Genomic DNA, 15,027 nt, shown 5'->3' with positions numbered 1-15,027 from the left:
CGGGCGGGCGGGGGGTTTGTGCTCCAAGCCCGGCCTGTGCCACCTTGACGCGGGCGCGGGGGGTGAGCCCGGGCTTGGCCCTCCTGCCGGCACGCCGCCTCTCGGGCCCTGCCGGCCGCCGGCCCCCGCCGCCCCTCCTCGGTGGCACGGCCCGCGCTTAGCTGAGGGCCTCCGCCCCGCCGACGCCCGAGTGGCTGCGGGCCTCGGGTGAGGTGAGGGCCCCGGAGCTGCTGGCGGGGGCCCGGGGCGGGCGCTTCGGGCGGGGAAGGCCGCCCCGCTCTGGCCGCAGTGTCCCGCTTGTGGAGGCAGCTCTCCCTTCTCGGGTTCCCCTTCCTCCGGGCTCTTCTGCCCGCATCCCTCCTTGAAGCTGCCCTCTCAGCTCCCTCAGTGGGGTCCACGTCGGGCGCGACGGGCCGGGCCTCAGACCCCCTCACCCCCGCGGTAGTTGAGGAGCCCTCTTCCCCGCCGCCCACAGCGCCCCCGTTTACTTCCCCACCCAGATTCCATCAGCAGGATGACGGACGTGCAGGAAAACGTGCCCGGGAAGGACCCTGGCGACGCAGAGAGCAGACCCTGTAAACCCGAAAGCTCAGGACCGACCCGGGAAGACAAGAGCAGCCTCAAGGACCACCCTTCCCGTAGGTGCAGCCCCGCCGGTCTCGGCCCTGGGGGTGTGCTCAGTGAGGGTCGGGGACGAGGGAAGCGACCCGCGGCGCCACACTCCTCTCCCCCCTCTTTCCTTACCTCCAACCCCAGCCTCTTCCTTTCAGGCCAGAGGCACCCTATCTGCAGAGTTTGGGGTCCTGGAGAAAATACGTGAGCGTCTTTCTCGAATCAGTAGCCATTTCTCGAATCTGACAAGATTGAGGCTCAGTTCAGAGCCCTGTTTGTGTTCTGTTATTTTGAATTCGTAGGTGGAACATGGCAGACACCTGGGGTAGAGTTTAAAGACCGGAAATGATCCCAGAGGGGCCCCGTGTTCTCTCTGTGCTTTGGTGGACTGCGTTAGCAATGCTGCTCTGGCCTTATTCTTATAGAGGGCATGAGGAGATGAGGATGACAGAGGATGAGACGGTTGGATAGCATCACCGACTCAATGGACATGAGTCTGAGCAAACTCCAGGAGATAGTGAAGGACGGGGAAGCCTGGTGTCCGTGGGGTCGCAAAGAGTCTGACTCCACACTGAACAGCAGCAATAATACAATGTTCTTTTATGTTCCTGTTGGGGCACAAAGTCTCTTCCACTCTTTAGGTGTGATCTCACTGGGATTCATCCAGCATTTCTTTTATAATAATCACCAGATAATTGAAGTAGTCCATCTGAAGGCCTGCCCACGTGCTTTAACCACCTGAGTTAAATTCTTCAAATTCAGTCCCATTTCTTTCTCTTGTAGCCACAAGGGGTCGCTGCTGGTTAAGGAAAAGCAGCAAATTGGGTGCTTTGGAATCCTCCCTTGGCATAGGTACTTTTCAATAGATAAGAACATGATGTGAGGTGGCAAGTCACTTTTTTGGTAGTAACAGTTTAGGCTATTTAAGTTCTTGAGGAGGTTATTTAAATGAATCCATAGACAAGACAGCTCTAACCTGAATAACCAAATTCCTCTTTTTAAAAAATTTCGAAATTTTGTATATTAGGATGACTTGGTTAAGTTACTTATCAGGTTATTTTGAAAATGTCTTTGTCCTTGGGATCTGGATTTTAAAAATCTGTTTAGTTACTTTTTGTGTCTAATTTCTCTTTGAACCCTCCCCGTTCCTGAATTTTGCGGCTGTAGCAGTTGCATAGTGCTATGGTACTTCGGACAAGAGCCCAGTGTTGTCGTAGCAGGTTCTGAGCTCTGATTTGTTGAAGTTGGGAAGTATTTCTGTGTGTGTTTTCCTCAGTCCTCCAATAAACTGCTACAAGCAGCTCAATCTCCCTCTGAAGATTTTCTTAGTTCTGATTTTGTGCTCGGTGTATTAGCGGCAAGTCTGTTTGCATATTTGACTGTATTTTGTCATTTTGCCTGAAACTAAAGACTTTAAAGAGGCTGATGAAATAAAGGGACCTTCCTGTCGCCCAAGGTTAAGTTCACCTTTATGTTTGCCTAAACAGAAATCCCATCTGTGGCTTTTTGATAAATTTTACAGTCATCTTTTATCCTTAAATTTTATTTTGAAATATTTCAATTCTGTTAAAAAAAATAGAATGAATGCCCACATTGTTAATATTCTGCCATATTGTTTTTTTCTCTTATACATAGGTATTTTTTCTTGAAGTTATAGGGTCATGACTTGTAATAGTTCGTGTATCTTCTAAGAACAAAGGCATTCTCCTATGAAACCTTTTTTCTGAGATAATTTTATTTTTCCATTTTACATTTTTAAACCTTTTTACTTATAGAAAACAAACATACACAGAAATACAGAGCCTGGAATGATGAACCCCCATTTAGTCACCGCCCAATTTCAACAATTATCAACTAATGGTTAATCTTAGTGTTTTTATATCCCCTCCACATCTTAGAGCCAAATACTTTTCTGTGAACAAATTATGAAGCTTTATTGAAAGATTGTGAGAAGATGATTTATTGTGTATGACTCTTTTAATAACAAATAATCGTAACTACCATGTATGCCTGTTATATGAGAATGCTATCAACTAGGTCTGTACTGAGAACAGCGGTTCCCATATGCTAGTGCTCAGTTCAGTCGCTCAGTCGTGTCCGACTCTTTGCAACCCCATGAACCGCAGCACGCCAGGCCTCCCTGTCCATCACCAACTCCCGGAATATACCCAAACTCATGTCCGTTGAGTTGGTGATGCCATCCAACCATCTCATCCTCTGTCATCCCCTTCTCCTCCTGCCCTCAATCTTTCCAAGCATCAGGGTCTTTTCAAATGAGTCAGCTCTTCGCATCAGGTGGCCAAAGTATTGGAGTTTCAGCTTCAACATCAGTCCTTCCATTGAACACCCAGGACTGATCTCCTTTAGGATGGACTGGTTGGATTTGCTTGCAGTCCAATGGACTCTCAAGAGTCTTCTCTAACACCACAGTTCAAAAGCATCAATTCTTCAGCGCTCAGCTTTCTTTACAGTCCAACTCTCACATCCATACATGACCAGTGGAAAAACCATAGCCTTGACTAGACGGACCTTTGTTGGCAAAATAATGTTTCTACTTTTTAATGTGCTGTCTAGGTTGGTTATAACTTTCCTTCCAAGGAGTAAGTGTCTTTTAATTTCATGGATGCAGTCACTATCTGCAGTGATTTCAGAGCCCCCAAAAATAAAATCAGTCACTGTTTCCCCATCTATTTGCCATGAAATGATGGGACCGGATACTATGATCTTAGTTTTCTGAATGTTGACTTTTAAGCCAACTTTTTCACTCTCCTCTTTCACTTTCATCAAGAGGCTCTTTAGTTCTTCTTCACTTTCTGCCATAAGGGTGGTGTCATCTGCATATCTGAGGTTATTGATATTTCTCCTGGCAATCTTAATTCCAGCTTGTGCTTCATCCAGCCCAGCATTTCTCATGATGTACTCTGCATATAAGTTAAATAAGCAGGATGACAATATACAGCCTTGATGTACTCCTTTCCCAATTTGGAACCAGTCTGTTGTTCCATGTCCAGTTCTAACTGTTGCTTCCTGACCTGCATACAGATTTCTCAAGAGGCAGGTCAGGTGGTCTGGTATTCCCATCTCTTGAAGAATTTTCCACAGTTTATTGTGATCCACACAGTCAAAGGCTTTGGCATAGTCAATAAAGCAGAAATAGATGTTTTTCTGGAACTCTCTTGCTTTTTCGATGATCCAGTGGATGTTGGCAATTTGATCTCTGGTTCCTCTGCCTTTTCTAAAACCAGCTTGAACATCTGGAAGTTCATGGTTCACGTATTGCTGAAGCCTGGCTTGGAGAATTTTGAGCATTACTTTGCTAGCGTGTGAGATGAGTGCAACTGTGCAGTAGTTTGAGCATTCTTTGGCATTGCGTTTCTTTGGGATTGGAATGAAAACTGACCTTTTCCAGTCCTGTGGCTACTGCTGAGTTTTCCAAATTTGCTGGCATATTGAGTGCAGCACTTTCACAGCATCACCTTTTAGAATTTGAAATAGCTCAACTGGAATTCCATCACCTCCACTAGCTTTGTTTGTAGTGATGCTTCCTTTTGTGACAAAATTCCTAGCAAGATTTAGTGGAATGAAATAAAGATACTGTAATGAGTTTTTCCTAAAGCTAAAGTTGATTCATTTTAAGGACTAGTCTTTATTCTGACCCTTCCTGCTTTTTTGGAGGTTAAACTATTTTTCTTTTATGAAATGATGGTTTTGGTGGTGGTGGAGTGTTTTCTTTATTTGCTGTTTTCATACTGTCCATACTTGACAAAACAAAAAGTTGGCAAGTTATTGTCCCTTGCTCAAAATCATTTTGGAAATTTACTAGTCTGTGAAATCCGAAATTCTAGAAACTACTTTAGAAGACCGAGTGAAATTGACACCATTCAGTACTTCTGTGTGGAGAATTTAACGTCCATCAAAGACAGGAAGAGGAGAGTGTAGTCACAATACCCTTAGATAAATGTTTATTTTTGCAAATTACTTCTTTGCTGCTTTATTGTTTTACTTTGTAAGAGTTTCTTTTTTAATTTAATTTTTAAATTTTTTTGGCTGTGCCATGCAGAAAGCATCTTCATTGCCGTGTGCGGGCTCTTAGTTGCAGCATGTGGGATCTATCCCAGACCAGGGATGGAACTTGGGCCCCCTACTTTGGCAGCATGAAGTCTTAGCCACTGGACCACCAGGGAAACCCCAAGGAGAAAGGTTTTTAATCAGTTTCATCTTCTTTTTTTTTTTTTTTAAATAGTTTCTTTGTCCTCCCTTATCCCCACACTGAGCTACTAAGAGGCTCTGTCACACAGCCTTGAGTTCAGAAATAGTAATTGGCTAGAATGGTTGAAGGAGTGTGTTAGGTCACAGGGATGAATCTCAATTTGGAGCCTACTCACAGTGAGTCTCTGAATAAAATAGCAATTCAGGCTTGTCTGAGTTTACTGGTGTCCACCTTACTTTCTTTTTTTTCAGTTGGGATATAATTAACATAGAACATTAGTTTCAGGTGTACATCATACCTTCTTTCTGTTGCAGGCCTGAGAGATACAGTTAGTGATGTTTCCAAGCTGAGCAGCGAGATTGGGATGAGTTGTGATTTCCACATGGAAGAGAAGGTTTTGCCTCCTGGCAGGTACAGGTTCTTCTGATTTTCCCGTTTTATTCATCCTGCTAGGGGTATTTAGCACAAATGCCTTCTGACCAGACTTGAAGCATTTTTGTTTAAGAATACAATCAGAAACTGTGACTTTTATCTACAAAAAAAAAAAAAGAATACAATCAGTGTTTGAATCTAAGCCATAAGAGGTCTCAACAAGTTGAACAGAAAAGTAATAAATTATAATTATTAGTACCAGGGGGTCATGAAGCAAATGTTATTTTACCAGTGACTAAACCCAAGCAGTTATTGGGATGTTCACTTTGCGTGCATGCTAAGTAGAGCTTCAGCTGTATCTGACTCCTTTCGACCCTGTGGACTGTAGTCCACCAGGCTCCTCTTGTCCATGGGATTCTCCAGGCAAGAATACTGGAGGGAACTTTCAAAGTGAAGTTGCTTAGTCATGTGCAACTCTCTGTGATTCTATGGACTATAGCTACCAGGCTCCTCCATCCGTGAAATTTTCCAGCAAGAGTACTGGAGTGGGTTGCTATTTCCTTCTCCAGGGGATCGTCCCGACCTGGGGATCGAACCCAGGTCTCCCGCATTGCGGGCAGACACTTTACCCTCTGAGCTACCAGGGGACTTTAGGACCTCACTTAATAGTGAGAGTTGAGGTGGATTTCAGATCTTCTCTGACAGATGTGGAGGAATTAGCCTGTAGTAGCTGTCTACTGCTGCATGATAAATTAGCCTAAAACTTAGCAGCTAAAACAGTGTTCTCTCCCCATTTCTGTGGGTGGGGGATCTGGGCATGGCTTCACTGACAGCCTCTGGCAGGCTGTTGATGTCGTCCTGAACCGCCCTCAGCTCCTTGCCTCCTGGGCTCCTCCACGGAGCAGCTCACAACGTGACGCTACCTTCCCTCACCCAGCGTGAGAAAGCAGGTAGGTGGGTGAGAGACGGTGCCCACGACAGAAACCAGTCTTTTTGCCACCTAACCTCAGCAGAGATGTCTGTGGCTTCTGCTACATTTTGGTTGCTAAAAAGGAACCCTCAATCCAGGCAGGACTTGAGGGTACAGGATCACAGCAGAGTGTGAATTCTGGGGTCTAGATCTTTGGGGTCTTTTTATGGATATTGGCTGCCTACCGCATGACTCCTACTGCTCTTACGTGGGCACAGATTGAAGCAGGCACAGATAAAAAGATTAATTTTTATAATCGTGGTGTTTTCAACTGTCCCCTCACCCCCACCCTGCTTCATAAGTCAGCTTAATTTGTGGATCAGGATCAGAATGCTGTTGATAAACAGTGTTCCCCCCAACCCCCATCAAGCCTTATTTTTCATTCTTCTTAGTTATATTGACATTGCAATAAATAAGAACCATTGTAAGTATTAATATGACTTCCTAGTTTATTGGCAGTTCAGTGGGTAAATTCAGTGTCAGACTTTTACATTTTAAAACAGTTCTGATTTCCCACCAGTAGACAGATACACAGTGGCAGCTTGTGATTATTCAGTATCCTTAAATGCTTTTGTTATTTGTCAGCTTCAGGGGATGTTCTCTGCCCCAAGTTGCTGCCCTGGTTTTCATGCTCTGATCTGCTCTCACCAACAGATGGCCAGGCCAAGCTCAGCTTCTCTGGGAACAAGTTTTCACCAAAGCCCAGATCTTCTCTTGTCTCTCTCACTGCTTAGATATGTTTGTTGCTGTCAGGAGAGGAGAAAAAAAATGAGTAGAGGAAATGGAAGAGGGAGAAATGAAGCGGGGAGATAGTGCTGTTCAGAGCTGGGTTCTCAAGGTGGTGCAAAATTTACATCAGGAAAAAGGTTGAAATCAAGGGTGTTTTTTTTTTGTTTTCCACCGTTTACTCTTGATATCAAAACCAGTTCAACTCTTCTTACAAAACAAAAGCAAAATACCGTACACATATATCACATTTTTCTTCCTGTGGCTTTAGCCCATCCCCACCCCACCAAAAGAGACCAACAAAAATCCCCAGAGCTCAACAACAAAACCAACTCTACCTGACCACATTCACAAAAAATGACGCCAGGATACACTGCAAAACCGACAGAGGTGTCATCTGCTCTGTGTCCAAAGGTTTCTCCATCATGTCTTGTGCTAGTTGAGCAACCGTCATTGAACATGCTGTGTGTCAAATCCAAACATACCTTCAACATATGTCAGGTCTCAGGAGAGATGGTGGACATGGCAGAAACGGAAACTCTCCCTGCAGTACTTATCTTTTAAGTACTGTCAAAACAGCAACTCTTTCAAATCACAAGTTCACTTCTTTTCAACCTAGTCAGTCCTTATTTTATTTGGGCTGTGTTCTTCAGGCAACTGACTAGATTTCTCTTCAACGGAATGTTTGTGACTCACTTATCTCTCCCATAAAAATTTCAGGGAAGAAGTGTGCTTTACATGCAAAAGAGTATTCTAAAGAAACTCCTCCTAGCTTTAACACCTACCTAAATGCACAGGCTTCATACAAATGCATTTTTATTAGGCCTCTAGGAAGAGGTCTCCACAATGAATAGCACCCAAAAAAAGAAAAAGCATATTCAAGATAAAGGCTCTGGCAAATATTAGAGGAAACACAAAATCACTTTAAAGTGGCCAGCGGCAATAGATATAATGCATAAACCTGAATAAGTGAAGTTTGAAGTTACTCCTTATTGGCAGTTGACTTTACTTTGGTCTAATAGGATGATGTTAGCTACAGTTGTATTAATTGGGAAATCCCGTGTTTAGGCCATTCATTGGGCATTTATTGAGTCCTTATTATGTGACAGGAAAAATTGGTGAGTTCTGGGGATAGAGGTAGCTATAGCTATGAACAAATAAGGCACTGTCTTTGTAGGAGAGACAGCTGAATTACAGAAAGTGACTGCCAAGTTCACTCAGAGCTGTGTATAGAGTTTAATGAAAGTTCTCAGCTGCCTAAGAAACAGAAAGTTTGCCTGTGATGACTTGAGTCTTAGAGGTGGTCTGGGTGGGAAGGAATGCTCCTGGCAGAGGACACGGGTTGGAGGCACAGTGGTGTGAACTGAAGAAGTGTCTTGGTGTGGTTGAGCATGAAGTGTTATGAAGTAGGAGGAGAGAAGTTAGACAGGGAGGCAGAGCAGTATCAGGAGGGTTGTATGAGCCATTTGTGCTGCTGCTGCTGAGAAGCCCCTGATGGACTCTGAGCATGACCTCATAATCAGGATTGCACTTTAGAAAAGCCATTGAATTTAGGATGAATTTGTGGGGAACAGATCCAAAGGGGGAAAGACTGAAGGCTGAAGGACCAGTTAACGGCCCTTTGTAGTAGTCTAGGTGAGAGATGATTTCTGAGACATTTCAAAAACAATTTATGGAACTTGAAAGATGGATTGGATGAATGGGATGAGGAGAAAAGCCTTAAGACCAATTCCAGTGCACAATCAACTGTTAGATTGTAGTTGGCTACCGTTGCTGATTGAGATTGCTGTGTTAGGAGAAGCATTTTGATTTTTGTTTTATTCATCTTTTATTGTTTCTTTTTTGTTTTACAAGGAGCATGCATTACTAAGAAGGGATGTTTGATTCCAGAAAACCAATCACTATTGGCAATGACTAGGTACAGCCTCAGAATTTTCAAATGCTTCTTTTTCTTCTTATTAGCCTAAGTGTATTGGTCAGAGAAGTCATTTAAATATTCAGAGGAAATAAAAATTTCCTCTGAATGCTTTCAGAGGAAAGTGAATTCCTTTAAAAAAGTAACAGACAATTTTTTAGCATAGTTTAATTTTATGGAAAATAGTTCTTACATTCCCTCCTTTCTCTTACATACAATTTCCTCTATTTACATCTTGTATTAGTGTGGTTTATTTGTTACAATTGATGATCCAGTATTAATATATTATTATTAACTCAAGTTTACAGGAGTATTCACTTTTTGTGATACGTATGCTATAGGTTTTGAAAAATGTATAATGACATTTATTCACCATTTCTGTATCATACAATTTCACTGCTCTAAAATTCCCTGTGTTCTATCTATTCATCCTTCCCTCTCTCCCCCTGAAACCTTTGGCAACCACTGATGTTTTTACAGTCTCCGAAGGTTTTCTGGATTTCTTTAGGTGGAATCATACAGTGTGTAGCCTTTTCAGATTGTGTTCTTCCAACCAGCAGTGCACACTTAAGGGGCTTCCCTGGTGGCCCGGCTGTTAGAGCTCTGTGCCTCCAGTGTGGAAGAATATTCCATTGGTGTCCCTGGTGGCTCAGTGGAAAGAATCCTTCTGCCAATGCAGGACATGCAGGTTTGATCTCTGGGTCAGGAAACCCCCTGGAGAGGGAAATGGCAACCCACTCCAGTACTCTTGCCTGGGAAATCCCATGGACAGAGGAGCACAGCTGGCTATAGTCCACGGGGCCACAAGAGAGTCAGACTCTACTTAGCAACTAAATAAAAACAAATACTCCATTGTCTGGATATACCACAGTTTATTTATCCATCACCTACAGAATGACATCTTGATTGCTTCCAAGCTTTGGCAAAAAATAAAGCTACCCTAAATGTCCATGTTTAGGTTTCTGTGTGGATATAAGCTTTCAACTCGTTTGAGTAAGTCCCAGGGAGCACAATTGTTGGATTGTATGGAAAGAGTATGTTGAGTTTTGTAAGAAACTGTGGAACCATCTTCCAGAGTGATGGTCTTCCACCTTGCATTCCTACGAGCAGTGAATGAGACTTCCTGTTGCTCCCTGTCCTGTCAGCATTTGGTGTTGTCAGTGTTTTGGATTTTGGTCATTCTAATAGGTGTGTAGTGGTATCTCATTGTTACTTTAATTTACAATTCTCTAATGGTGACTTCAGCCATGAAATGGCCACCTCATGCGAAGGGTTGACTCATTGGAAAAGACCCTGATGCTGGGTAGGATTGGGGGCGGGAGGAGAAGGGGACGACATAGGATGAGATGGTTGGATGGCATCACCGACTCGATGAACATGGGTTTGGGTAGACTCCGGGAGTTGGTGATGGACAGAGAGGCCTGGCGTGCTGCAATTCATGGGGTCGCAAAGAGTCGGACACGACTGAGCGACTGAACTGAACTGACTTCTTGGCAGGAAAGCCATGTTAAACCTAGACAGTGTATTAAAAAGCAAAGACATCATTTGCCTACAAAGGTTTGTATAGTCAAGGTTTTGGTCTTTACAGTAGTCATGTTACAGATGTGAGAGTTGGATCATAAAGAAGGCAGAGCACTGAAGAATTGATGCATTTGAAGTGAGGGGCTGGAGAAGACTCTTGCGAGTCCCTTGGAGAGTAGGAGATCAAACCAGTCAATCCTAAGGGAAATCAACCCTGAATACTCATTGGAAGGACTTGATGCTGAAGCTACAATACTTTGGCCACCTGAAGTGAAGAGCCGACTCACTAAAAAGACCCTGATGCTGAGAAAAATTGAAGGCAGGAGGAGAAAAAGGTGACAGAAGATGAGATGATCGAATGGTATCACTGATTCAGTGAACATGAACTTGGGCCAGCTGAGAGATGGTGAGGGACAGGGAGGCCTGGCGTGCTGCAGTCCACGGGGTCTCCATCGGACATAACTTGGCGACTGAACAACAGTGAGACGCGAGGTTGAGTATGTGCTTATTTGCCATCTCTATATATACTTTGCTGAGGTGTCTGTTCAGACCTTTTCCTGTTTTAAAATTGGGTTGCTCTGTAATGACCTACATGAGAAAAGAATTTTAAAAAAGAGTGGATGTATGTAAATGTATAACTGACTCACTTTGCTGTATAGAAGAAACTAACACAATATTATAAATCAGCTATACTCTAGTAGATTAATTTGAAAAAAATAAAATTGGGTTATTTTCTTATTATTGAATTTTAAAAGTTCTTTGTATGTTTTGGATACTAGTTCTTCATCAGATATGTGCTTTGCAAAGATTGGAGCTTGTCTTTTCCTTCTCTTAATGACTTTCACGGAGCAATTTTTAATTTTAATGAAGTTCAATTTATCAGTTTTTTTTCTTTCATGGATCTTGCATTTGGTGGTGTATCTAAAAGGTCATTGCCAAACCCAAGGTCACATAGATTTCTTCTGTTCTAGAAGTTTTAGAGTTTGTTTTTTACATTGAGGTCTATGCTCTGTTTGTGGAAGGTATTGAATATAAAGTCTGTGTCTAGGTTCATTTTTCTTCATGTGCATGTCCAGTTGTTCTAGCACCGTTTGTTGAAAAGACTATCCTTTTTAATTGAATTGCCTTTGCTGCTGCTTTTTTTTTGCAAGGGGAAAAAAGACCGATATTCTGGCTTCCATGACTGGTTACATGGTAGTGCCATTGAGATTAGGAATACAGGAGGAACAGGTTTGGACGGGAAAAATAGTGAATTCAGTTTTAGATGTGCTGATTTGGAAGTATCTATAGTCAGATGTTGTCAAAGAAGGAAAATCCTTTTCTAGATTTAAGTCTATACGAAAATGAAAGATCACTTAGTTCATTGCTATATGTGTACGTAAAGGGAAACCAAGTCACATCTTTCCTGCGCTAAATGCAGAATCGGTGTTAACGTTCAGCCCGACCTCTGTTCAGGGTTCTTCCTGCTGCAGAGAGTGACTGCATCAGACCGTGAGGAGCCCTCCTGAGAGGTGGTGCCAGCGCCCTTGGCATCCAAGTCTAGAACGCCAGCTTGTTCAGCTCTGCCGCCTCCATACTTAGTTCCTGATCTTCCCTTGTCTGTATAATTTTTTTTTTTAATCAAATATTGTTTGAGGCTTAGTAGATAATGACCTTATGGCAGTTTTTGAGTAGAGAAAATAATTTGTTCATTTAACCCTCTTACAGTCTGGAAGGCAGTATCAAGGAGACCATGCACAGTGCCTTTTGGGATCATCTGAAAGAGCAACTATCAGCTACTCCGCCAGACTTCAGCTGTGCTCTTGAACTTCTAAAGGAAATTAAAGAGGTGAGTGACAAACCTTACCTTTGCACATATAAAGTTTCTGGACAGCCCCTGCTCACTGGAATGTCAGTGGCCAGCAAGTCCCAACTGAACATGGTCCATGAATCAGTCAGAGTCTATGATCAATAGACAGAAATCACTCAGTAATTTCAACAAAGAAGTTTTAATATAAAAATTATTATAACAGGGAATTGGCGAAATGGAGGCTTTGGGCTAGTAAGAAGCAGAGAAAACTGCTGGAATATAAGATAAAAGGAAAGTCCTGTCTCAGCCCTAGGGTAGGGGGAACACCCAAGGACTCAGTTACTCATTTGAGGGCACGGCTGTGCCAGGGGAGCTCTCTGGCCTGAGTGTGCTGCTGACCACCATGCATGGCAGGAGCTGGTTGCCAGAGTGGTCGCCTGTGCCCCAGGAGTCCAGTACTTGAGAAACCGCTCAGCTGCAGGAGCCAGCTGCCTGTAGAGCCACGTGGACTACAGGAGCCTGCCGTGAGAGCTTCCAAACCAGGAAAACTAATTAATAGTACCTTCTGACATATACCCCAATGTCCGTAGCAGCACTGTTTACAGTAGCCAAAACATGTAAACAACCTAAATGTCCATCAGCAGAGGAATGGGTAAAGAAGATGAGGAGTACATATACATAGTGGAATATTATTCAGCCATAAAAAAGAATGAAACCATGCTATTTGCCACAACATAGGGGGACCTAGAGATTATCGTACTAAAGTGAAGTCAGTCAGAAGGACAAATATGGTATCACTTATATGTGGAATCTAAAATGTGATACAAATGAATTTATTCACCAAACAGATTCAGACATAGAAAACAAACTTACGATTACTGAAGGGGAAAGGGGAAGGGGATAAATTAGGAGTTTGGGATTAGCAGATACAAACTGCTATGTGTAAAATAGATAACAAGGTCCTACTGTATTGCACATGAACTATATTCAATATCCTGATATAAATGATGTGTATGCTTGTGTGCTAAGTCACTTCAGTTGTGTGCAACTCTTTTCGACCCCATGGACTGTAGCCCGCCAGGCTCCTCTGTCCATGGGATTTCCCAGGCAAGAATCCTGGAGTGGGGTGCTGTGCCTTCCTCCAGGGCATCTTCCTGACCCAGGGACTGAACCCATGTGTCTTACATCTCTTGCATTGGCAGGCAGGTTCTTTACCACTAGCACCATCTGGGAAGCCCACCATAATGGAGAAGAATATGAAAAAGAATTGTATTATACATGTATCTGTAGTCTGAATCACTTTGCTGTACAATGAGAATTAACACAACATTGTAACACAACATTGTAAATCCAGAAAAAAAAGTGCAATCTACAGATGAAACAAAATTGTTCCATCTGGTAAAGGAAAAATATTTAAAGGACTTCATTTTCTCAGAGCAGAGAAGGGAAGAGTGGATTTGGAGAGGACTTGAGTGGCAAAAAATTGATAAATGTCACATTCCATTCCTTTGGTTACTCAGCTTCCATATATACCCTTCTACTTACATTCAAAATCCTGAAAATAATTCTGTTTTTACCTAATAAGACATGGCTATCCAGGGAATTCCCTGGTGGTCCAGTGGTTAGGACTTCTCATTTTCACTGCCAAGGGCCCAGGTTCAGTTTCTGGTTAGGTAACTAAGATCCCGCAAGTTGCAAGGCATGGCCAAAAAAAAAAAAGACAAAAGACATAGCTGTGTGTTTTACAAGTTATTATCCTTTTCTCCAAATGAGGAAACTCACAGTCCCAATGATTGTTATATCTGTTGCTCTCTGTATAATATTCCTCATCTTCAGTCACTGTCCCACTGAATATTCTGTTCAGTTCAGTCGCTCAGTCGTCTCCAACTATTTGTGACCCCATGGACTGCAGCACGCCAGGCCTCCTGTCCATCACCAACTCCCGGAACTCACTCAAACATGTCCATTGAGTAGGTGATGCCATCCAGCCATCTCATCCTCTGTTGTCCCTTTCTCATCCTGCTTTCAATCTTTCCCAGCATCAGGGTCTTTTCAGATTAGTCAGTTCTTCACGTCAGGTGGCCACAGTATTGGAGCTACAACATCAGTCTTTCCAGTGAATGTTCAGGACTGATCTCCTTTAGAATGGACTGGTTGGATCTCCTTGCAGTCCAAGGGACTCTCAAGAGCAACACCACAGTTCAAAAGCATCAATTCTTTGGCACTCAGCTTTCTTTATGGTCCAACTCTCACATCCATACATGACTACTAGAAAAACCATAGCTTTGACTAGATGGACCTTTGTTGGCAAAGTAATGTCTCTGCTTTTAATACGCTGTCTAGGTTGGTCATAGCTTATCTTCCAAGGAGCAAGCACCTTTTAATTTCATGACTGCAGTCACCATCTGCAGTGATTTTGGAGCCCAAGAAAATAAAGTCGGTCACTGTTTCCATTGCTTCCCCATCTGTTTGCCATGAAGGGATGGGATGAAGTGATGGGATCGGATGCTGTGATCTTCGTTTTTTAAGTGTTGAGTTTTAAGCCAGCTTTTCACTCTCCTCTTTCACTTTCATCAAGAGACTCTTTAGTTCCTCTTTGTTTTTTGACATAAGGGTGGTGTCATCTGCATATCTCAGGTTGATATTTCTCCCAGAAATCTTGATTCCAGCTTGTGCTTCATCCAGCCCGGCATTTCTCATAAGGTACTCTGCATATACAGTGAAATAAGCAGGATGACAATATACAGCCTTGACGTACTCCTTTCCCAATTTGGAACCAGTCTTGTTCCATGTCCAGTTCTAACTGTTGCTTCTTGACCTACATACAGGTTTCTCAGGAGGCAGGTAAGGTGTCTGGTATTCCCATCTCTTGAAGAATTTTCCACAGTTTGTTGTGATCCACATAGTCAAAG

The 15,027-nt window shown here is 43.0% G+C and overlaps 1 protein-coding gene and 1 long non-coding RNA gene across 4 annotated transcripts in view; one reads left to right on the top strand and one right to left on the bottom strand.

Annotated features, from left to right (window-relative positions):
- Window positions 1–46: 46 nt before the first annotated feature.
- TCP11 (t-complex 11) overlaps window positions 47–15,027 on the top strand; it is a 29,049-nt gene continuing 14,068 nt past the window's right edge. Inside the window, exons 1-4 of one of the 3 annotated variants that reach the window (XM_081520086.1) lie at window positions 47–207; window positions 501–638; window positions 5,137–5,233; window positions 12,034–12,154. In XM_081520086.1, coding sequence (XP_081376212.1) covers window positions 515–638; window positions 5,137–5,233; window positions 12,034–12,154 — 342 coding nt within the window. In that variant the 5' untranslated portion in view covers window positions 47–207; window positions 501–514. Of the gene's footprint in view, window positions 213–500; window positions 643–5,107; window positions 5,234–12,033; window positions 12,155–15,027 lie in introns of all 3 variants that reach the window. The other 2 variants (XM_081520085.1, XM_081520084.1) reach the window with 2 other exon arrangements.
- On the bottom strand, window positions 502–13,845 carry LOC145517509 (uncharacterized). Its single transcript, XR_014062089.1, has 2 exons — window positions 10,271–13,845; window positions 502–1,108 (listed from the first exon to the last, which is right to left on the bottom strand). It is a non-coding gene; the product is annotated as an uncharacterized LOC145517509 (long non-coding RNA).

This window comes from Giraffa tippelskirchi, chromosome 8 (genome assembly GCF_054371585.1).
Source record: "Giraffa tippelskirchi isolate mGirTip1 chromosome 8, T2T-mGirTip1v1.2.pri, whole genome shotgun sequence".
Classification (NCBI taxonomy): domain Eukaryota; kingdom Metazoa; phylum Chordata; class Mammalia; order Artiodactyla; family Giraffidae; genus Giraffa; species Giraffa tippelskirchi.
This window is presented reverse-complemented; position numbering and strand designations above follow the sequence as displayed.